Source organism: Poeciliopsis prolifica, unplaced genomic scaffold (genome assembly GCF_027474105.1).
Source record: "Poeciliopsis prolifica strain line A6 unplaced genomic scaffold, Auburn_PproV2 SCAFFOLD049, whole genome shotgun sequence".
Taxonomy (NCBI): domain Eukaryota; kingdom Metazoa; phylum Chordata; class Actinopteri; order Cyprinodontiformes; family Poeciliidae; genus Poeciliopsis; species Poeciliopsis prolifica.
In genome coordinates, this window is record NW_026562424.1 from 406,596 (window position 1) to 414,946 (window position 8,351).

General features: G+C 43.1%; 2 protein-coding genes across 3 annotated transcripts; one reads left to right on the plus strand and one right to left on the minus strand.

The window, feature by feature from the left end:
* Nucleotides 1-1,169: 1,169 nt before the first annotated feature.
* Nucleotides 1,170-4,838, minus strand: atpaf2 (ATP synthase mitochondrial F1 complex assembly factor 2). Of its 2 annotated transcripts, XM_055057860.1 has the most exons (9): nucleotides 4,751-4,838; nucleotides 4,417-4,511; nucleotides 4,291-4,335; nucleotides 4,030-4,178; nucleotides 3,120-3,217; nucleotides 2,593-2,673; nucleotides 2,415-2,527; nucleotides 2,222-2,337; nucleotides 1,170-1,528 (listed from the first exon to the last, which is right to left on the minus strand). In XM_055057860.1, exons 1-9 carry the CDS (start codon nucleotides 4,789-4,791, stop codon nucleotides 1,391-1,393), a joined length of 876 nt encoding a protein of 291 aa, XP_054913835.1. In that variant the 5' UTR covers nucleotides 4,792-4,838; the 3' UTR covers nucleotides 1,170-1,390. The 2 variants fall into 2 exon arrangements, with proteins under 2 accessions (XP_054913835.1, XP_054913836.1); XM_055057861.1 differs by lacking the exon at nucleotides 4,751-4,838 and having other exon boundaries at nucleotides 4,417-4,709.
* On the plus strand, nucleotides 4,743-7,841 carry LOC129377738 (glucose-induced degradation protein 4 homolog). Its single transcript, XM_055057871.1, has 6 exons — nucleotides 4,743-5,294; nucleotides 5,538-5,597; nucleotides 6,195-6,302; nucleotides 6,370-6,471; nucleotides 6,550-6,680; nucleotides 6,953-7,841. The coding sequence occupies exons 1-6, from the start codon at nucleotides 5,109-5,111 to the stop codon at nucleotides 7,014-7,016; spliced, it is 651 nt and encodes a 216-aa protein (XP_054913846.1). The 5' UTR covers nucleotides 4,743-5,108; the 3' UTR covers nucleotides 7,017-7,841.
* Nucleotides 7,842-8,351: the final 510 nt, after the last annotated feature.

Consider the following 8,351-nt stretch of genomic DNA (forward strand, 5'->3'; position numbering starts at 1 on the left):
GTCCATAAGGCATGCCAAAGGTTGGTCGATAAACTCCTGATAAGGGAACTGTAATAGTCATCTTATCAATGTAATTATGAAAATAAAGAATATGTTCTACTTTCTTTTATTGCCATACAACAGGTAACAGTAACAGGAATTGAAAGAGGTCACACAATATAATAATTTAATCAATAATTAGGCTACAAATATTCTAATTAAAATGAAGTTGTAGATAAATGCATTGGAGATATTATAATTATTTCAGTCAATAAATTCTTAGGTGAAGAATTATTCAAATCAATTGAAAAATAGTTTGTTGGCCCTAAAGTGAAACTGTAGCTGTAACTCATATTATCCAAAGTTCATCAACGTTACAGATGGTGATGGATGTGTGCAGCAAGGATCTCCAGTAACAGTCTGCACTACAGCAAATGTGAAGAAGCCTCTGACTGACATAGAAAGTCCCAGAGACTTTCTATGTCTAGATTATGACTCGGAAAGTTAAAATTATGACCTTAAAACTCTAAATTGTGACTTTTTGTTGGGCTTTCATTTTTTTCTTTCCTAGCAGAAATGGGCTTCCATACGTTTGTGCTTGTTAGGGTCAGACTGTAACCCATTTTTAATTCAAGGTCACGAGTTCAGAGTTCAAGACAACAAAAAACAAAGAGGTTGATCAGAGAATCCAATATGGCTATCGTCCATAAAAACCTCAAGAATTTCTTTAGATCCAAAAACACATGAATCCAAACCTCCAGCTGAGAGCATTCAGACAGGCCTCTGTCGCCATCTTGTTCTCATTTATTGCTCTGAAGAGGGCAGAGGTCATGTGGGATTTGTTTGGTCATGTGACAGTGATGCAGTGCAGGCGTGGAGTTTTTTAACTGACTGTATTTTTTTATACGTTATATTAATATCAGTTTTGGCTAAATTTCATATCAGAGCATCTCTAAATCTCCTTAGTCTTGATCACATCCAAGAATCTAATTCCAAACTCTGAGATCAGTTGGGACCTTTTTCAGTAATTCTTCAACCTGCAGCACTTGGGGTCAAAGGTTAAACCCAACAAACACGTTTTCTGTTGTGAAGTTTGAAATCATTGGGATATTCCAGCTGCTGGTTGCTGTGAGAACAGAAACAAGCTGGAAAAGTTACTCGCATACAAACTCCTGGACAGATGAGCTTGGTATTTATTGACATGACACTTTATTTTGAAAGGGTTGAGGATCAACCTGGTCCAGAACGCCCCAACAGAAAGTGAAGAGTCAAAACATTTTAAAAACCTACAAAAAGAAAAACTGATCTGAGATTTAGATGACCTGACAGCAGTCCACTGTGATTGGCCACTCCAGAACCATGTGACCCGGACGGTCTGGACGTTTCTGGGCCGGTTTCCAGAACCCGCCAATCAGTCCTGCATCAGTTTGTGTTTGACGGTTGAGCTCTCGGATGAGAGGTGAACGAACAGCGCTCCTGCTGCCGTCCGCGCCTGCAGCTCATACATGTCGTAGTCGTGAGCCCATTCCACGTTTCCCCAGCGCCGAATCTGACAAACAACCACAAAAAATCAAAGCTAAAGCAGGTCAAGTTCAGCCAACACATCTTTGAAAAACGTTTGAAAGCCGACAAAATCTTGCTCAGACCAATCTGAAAGACAAACAGGCCTAACTGTGAGCAGCTGACAGAAAACCCACTCGATTCCCTTCTGATACGATACCGATATCTGAGGTTCAGTTTCAGCTGATACCGATCCGATACAGAAAAACAGCTGAACTGACTTAAAACATTTAGTTTTTTTAAAACACAGACATAAATGTACAGAATTACTCATTTATTTGATAAATAAATTGAATTGAATTTATTTGTCCACTGAACAGCTCATTCAAATACAGCAGTAGCGCCACCAGCTGGTCAAACACAGAAAAACAACTTTAACCTGCAGGCAGAAGCAAATCAGCCAATGGAAAATAAGAAACTGACTAAAGAAATAATTTCTCTACTTTGGTGAAATATGTAAAAATAACCGAACAGTGGTTCAGAAAGTTCAATTAGGCATTTTGAATTTAATGGAAAACAAATAAAGAATAGAAATAGACTGAATAGATCTGCCCTTTGAATCAGCCATATTGTCATCGATTCTCAGTCTAGAAATGATTTCAATATCGATACAGATATCAATATTGGATCGGTGTGTCTCCCTCCCTAGACCAAGTGCGGTTCTGTAATTGGTCGGTTCTACCTGGTATTCCTCCTCCAGTCTGGACAGCAGCACGGCCCGCTCTACGCTCAGGTGCCGGTCCAGCATTCCCAGTGACAGAACCAGAGACTTCAGCTGTGTGATAATGAACTCCAACCCTGCACAGCAGCAGACACACGTCAGCAGGAACCGGCGCCTGGCCCGGCCCAAAGCGGCGCCCCACAGCGAGCCTCACCTGTCAGGGACCAGAGGGAGAAGGAGCCCAGGTGCTGTCTGAACGTCTCCTTGGTTCCCTCTGGGATCTCAGGACCCAGAATGCTGGATGAGGATCCGATAGTGACGTTGTATCTGTCAGTGAAACACAGGTCAGCGGGTCGCTGTTGTTGCAGCTCGTCTCCAGCTGAATCTGTTACCTGCTTTCGATCCAGTGCAGCACAGGATCCCACTCATTCCTCTGCAGCTCAACCAAACCTGGAGGCTCATCTACTCTGTAGCTAAAAACAAAGAGAGCAGCTTTACAACAGAATACCTATTTTAATTTCACTCTTGAAAATTCAATCTAATCTCAAGTCCAGAAACACACAGTTTGTTCTTCCACAAAACTTTTCCATTAATGTTTTTGTTTTTTCGATGAAAAGTCCAATGAACGCTGAATGAAGCTTTTGGGTTCTGGTGCATCCCTGTTAGTTCCTTAGTTTGATACAGCCAAACCAGGTTTTACAGACTCTACAGCAACATGGCAGCATGATAAAACTATTCAGACCAGAGAGGTCAGAACCTGGAAACAGCAGAAGGAGAGTTTAGGTCCAGTGAGACTGAGAAAATAGGAAATGTATCTGCAGGTTTTAAAGGCAGAAAGTCTACATTTTGGCTAGAGACAATTAATGTTTCCTTTAAATGCAGCAGCAGCAGAAGAGAAGGTTTATTTCAAACGTGATACCAGATGGTGTCGGTTTCCAGAAACTTCAGAGCGGCGCTGATCATCTGCTGTTTGCTGCGCTGAGTGGGATTATCCAGAGCCGTGTTGCACAGAGTGGTCTGCGGAAAACATTTCATCATCAGTTCAAATTCATCAGGACAAAGATCTGCTCTGACGTTACAGCTTCGTCTGCTCAGGTGATGCTCATCATGTCTCAAATTCTGGTTTCAGCTTTTTGGTAAAACTGGGATTATTTCTCCTGTTTCCATCAGACTGACAGACACGCTGCCTTTTGTATGGTTATATGTGATCAATCAAACATACTGGTGTAACCTGGTTGAATTTATATGTTGTTATAATTACTCAAAATGTTTTTCTTTGGTTATTTGTATGGGTTCCTACCTGACTGAAAATCTCTGTTATTGTTTTAACTGTGTTACTTTAAGAACGGAAGCCCCTCCCCTTTTGTTTCTTCCTCTGTGGTATTGCCTTTAAAATGTTTGCGTCCCTTAGACCCTCCCCTTTTATCATGTTGTCCTGTGGGAGAGGTGTGCATTATTTATTTTGTATCTAAATACATCCAGTTTATTTATAGATTTATTAAGTTAATTTCTGTTATGTACTTTTGTTTATGTAGGGCTTGGAGCGGGCCGCCGGTAACACGGCTATTTCTATTTGTTATTCTTGTCAGGTATGTTGTATAGAAAGGTTTATTTTGCATATTTAACATGTTGTGAGCTAAGACCCGCCCCTTTTGTCATGTTGTCCTGTGGGAGAGGGCTTGGAGCGGGCAGCCTGTAACACGGCTATTTCTATTTGTTATTCTTGTCAGAATAAACCCTTTTCAAGGTGAACCACGGCCTGATCATTTAAAACCAGCACAACGCAGATCGGATCCGGTTACACTGGCACATATCTGGTGGAGCCGTACCAGATGCATGGTGTAGAACTTGATGGAGTCTTTCTGAGCGTCCCACTCCGTAGCCACGGCGATGGCCAGCGCTTCATTTGGCACGGTGAACAGCTTCCCACTGGGGGTCTTCAACTTTCTTCTGTCCAGGTTTACCTCATACAGACCACCTGGAGGTTCAATCACATCATGAACACATCATCCACTGTACAGCAGCATCTGGGGAGCCTCTCCTTTTCCCAATAAACTGGTGCTGGGCTTTTGTTTTATATTAATGCTTACCTTCACCTTGGGATATACTGACATCTTGGTAAAATCTTTTCCTCTCTAGCAAAGAGCAAAACGATCCATTGAGAACATAAGACAGTAGAGTTGCAACAAAGATGTATCTGCGCAGGTTCATCCTACCTGCTGAGGCTGTGGCGTATTTCATCGCATTCCTGAAGAGTTCATGACTGGGACACGCTTTACAAAAGGTGAAGCGGCTCTGCAGTCTGATAACACTTTTAAACATAGCGGAGCTTAATGAAGAGTCACAGTAGATAAAATCACAGATAAACGACAGCTCTTCATTTAAATTCACCGCTAAAGGAGTCCGTCTCCTTTAGCGGTGAGTAGCTAACTATCCAGCAGCTAAGCTAATTTCTGCAGTTTTGGTTTGTTTCTCGTGTTGCGCCGCAGCTTCTCTGTTCAAAAACACGATTCTGACCTTCTCCTTCAAACTTCTTCCCAAACGTCTTACCTGAAGGGAAATGTAGTCTTATAGATCGTCTGTAGAACCATGTAACCCCACGAAATAAACTACAATCAAATATTCACGTAAAGTCTTCCGCGGTTTACTCCAATCAGCGTTTCCGATGTTTGGGACGTGAATTCCGTTGACCAATGAGAGAGGCTGATGCTCCCGGTCAGAGCGTGGCGACGAAGTCCACTTTACTTCTCGGGTAGCTTGGTTAAACTGTGCCGCGGCGGAGATAAACGGGTGTTTGGATGTTTTTGAGCAGATTCAGCGTTTCTTTAGCGGTTTCTAGAAGCGACTGGAGTCCTTCGCCAGCACGGCTATTGCCTGCGGTTGGTGCCCAGCCAGCGAAGCAGGAGACATGCCCGTCCCCGCTGGATACCTCAGCGACTTCCCTGCGGCCACATCCTCGGCCTCGCTTATCCCCCCGCCGCCGATAAACACCCAGCAGCCGGGCGTCGTCACCTCGCTCCTGTACAGCGGCTCCAGATTCAGGGGCCACCAGAAAAGCAAGGGAAACTCTTATGACGTAGAGGTAGTGTTGCAGGTAGGAAGCGAAATGTTTGCGTGTGAATGTTTTGGTGTAAATGTGACAGAAATGTGGTGATGTGTCAATCTGACGCGATGATGACTGACAGCTGGAGAAAAACTCATCTGTCCTGAACTAAAACACTACAGAGCCATTTCTAATGATTGTTTAATGTTGCTTAAATGGTGATAAATCATTATAAACAGTAAGTGGATAGAAATGACTACTGGAATGAAAATATTCTCTCTTTTTCTCTCAAAGCATGTGACCATGGAGGATTCCTACCTGTGTGGCTACCTGAAGATAAAAGGGTTGACAGAAGTCAGTGCTTCTTGGTGTTTGTTTAAATACCAGCAGACAGAAAAGCTCCTTTTTGAAAACATGTCTCTCCACAAGGTGTGAAAGGTCATTGCCACATCTACAGTTTACTGGCTCTTCAATCCATCCTGTTGTTCAATTATTTCACTTTTCTTGATGGATTTCCAGGTAAATTATAAATGTTTGAATGATGGTGGTAAATTATAATGGATGAGGGAATCCAAGCTGCAGTGTTCAGGAGGCCAACTTATTTCAAAAATCCTTCATTTATCCCACAGAGAAATTAAATGTTGTCATAACTCATAAAGTCCTACGATCTTCAAAGCAGTCAGTTTTGCAGCAAATCCAAAGAAGCCTCTGACTGAAGACTATTGCTGTATGATAGTTTCATGGCCATCATAATATGCTAACAGCCTGTTAGCGTTGCTATTCCATAGTAATATGACTGACGGCCAAAAACCCAGCATCTATTTCGACTAATGGGAAATTAAAGGAGCTTTAGCTGAAAAAAAAACCTTCTCTACTTGTCTTCCAACCATTTTGCAAAGTATTTAAACCTGTCATTTAATCAGGACACCCCTCCCCTGATTGTTTATGTAGGAATACCCAACACTGACCACCTTCTTTGCTGGAGAGATCATCAGCAGGAAGCGTCCGTTTCTCACCAGGAAGTGGGACGCAGATGAAGACGTGGATCGCAAACACTGGGTTTGTAGAACCTTTTAAAACTGTCTGGTGTCCACAGACATCCCATAATAATCCAGTTTCTGTTCAGGGGAAGTTCCAGGCCTTCTACCAGTACGCAAAGACCTTCAACTCTGATGAGTTTGACTACGAGGACCTGAAGAGCTCTGATTATATCTTCATGAGGTGGAAAGTAAGCCGGAGTGCAAAGGTCGATCGGATCCAGTTCTGTTCTCCTGCTGCTAACGGTTCTCTGGATTCTGACCCCCAGGAGCAGTTTCTGGTTCCCGATCACACCATTAAGGACATCAGTGGCGCTTCCTTTGCCGGTTTCTACTACATCTGCTTCCAGAAGTCCACGGCGACCATCGAGGGTTTTTACTACCACCGGAGCTCTGAATGGTAACGCCTGCAGCTCCAGTTATCCCAGTTAGACTGACCAGTGAAACCAGTGTCAACATTAATACAGCTGATAATAAATGTATGAGATACATTTAGCTGCTGCGAAAAATGACCAGGCTAATGCTAACATGTTTTGTCTGTTGTGATAGGACTTGTTGATGTTTCGGCTCGTTAGCGCTGGTTCGGTTCTGCGGTGGTCAGAACCCGTTCTCCTATTTCTGGCTTCTTGGTCACAGACTCTTTTCATGCAGTGTTCTGGTTCTGCTGTCCAGGTACCAGTCCCTGAACCTGACCCATGTTCCTGAGCACAGCGCCGCCATCTACGAGTTCCGGTGACACCGCACGCTTCCAGGCGCTTCCTGTTGGACAGGTTGAGGGTCCAAAGCTGCTGAGAGGACAAAGGACAGACGCTCCCACTTCCTGAACGGCTCAGTGAATGTACGGAGGAGCCTGGACGGACCGGACCGGACCGGACCGGTTCCTGTAGAGTTCCCCTTCCCTTCGTTTGTTTCACTGCCTGGTCTAAATGCTTGGCTCTGCTTACCGAGACACAGACCGGATCGGTTCCGGCTCTCAGAACCATACTGATTTCAGAACCGGTCCGGTTCCTTCCAGAACCAGCAGCTTGCACACATTGAGGGGGTGAGGAGTTGGGTTCGGTGTTGGACCTGAACCAGCAGGAGTTCATTTGTAACTTTGCTCTGAGGTGGAGGAGCGAGTGGTGCGTTCAAGAGACAGTAGAACCTGGGAGATTCCAGCTTTGCTTTGTTTTGGTCGTGCTGCTTTCAGGGACAAAGTGTTGTGGAGTCCCTTCTGTTCTCCATCTCTGTGTTACCATGACGCCCACAATGAGGGTTTTAACTGAACCTTTGAGCCAAAATAATCCTATAAAGTATTAAAGGAGGGAATTTATCCATCGGCATCATCAGATGATGCCCCCCACAGCTATGCAAATGTTAGAGGTTTAACACTTTATTCCTATAATATATAAACAGATTTATCTTCATTAAAGAGACTATTTTTTTTACATGGCCTGCCCCCATCATGTTTCTCTATAATGCCATGGTTTCCACAGCGCCACCTACCTGAGGGTGTTTGTGAATTAAGGTTGGAGTGAGTGTAAAGAGTGACTATTGGAATCAAAGAAACATTTAAAACCTGCTTCTGTGTCTTTTATCATAAATTAATACATATTTATACAGTACATTTATTATGAACTAATATACACTGCTCCAAAAAATAAAGGGAACATTCAAATAACACATCCTAGATCTGAATGAATGAAATAAATTGGAAAATAATTTCCACCTCTATTCCATTTGCACAACAGCAGGTGATATTGATTGTCAATCACTTTCTAAGTGGACAGTTTGATTTCACAGAAGTTTGATTTACTTGGAGTTATATTGTGTTGTTTGAGTGTTCCCTTTATTTTTTGGAGCAGTATATATTTACCAAAGTCAAACTATTGCTGCATTTATGCTCCCAGATGAACTGATGTTCCCTGAAGAGCCAATGAAAGCCTCGCTGCCCCCTTTCCTGATTAACACGAATTGATTCAAGTTTATTTGATAGGACAGGATAAGTGATCAGAAACTGGTGTTAAACTGGCTCTCAGTTTAGAGCAACAGTTAATTCACAGCTCTTGTTCCAAATGAGCTTTCAAACGGT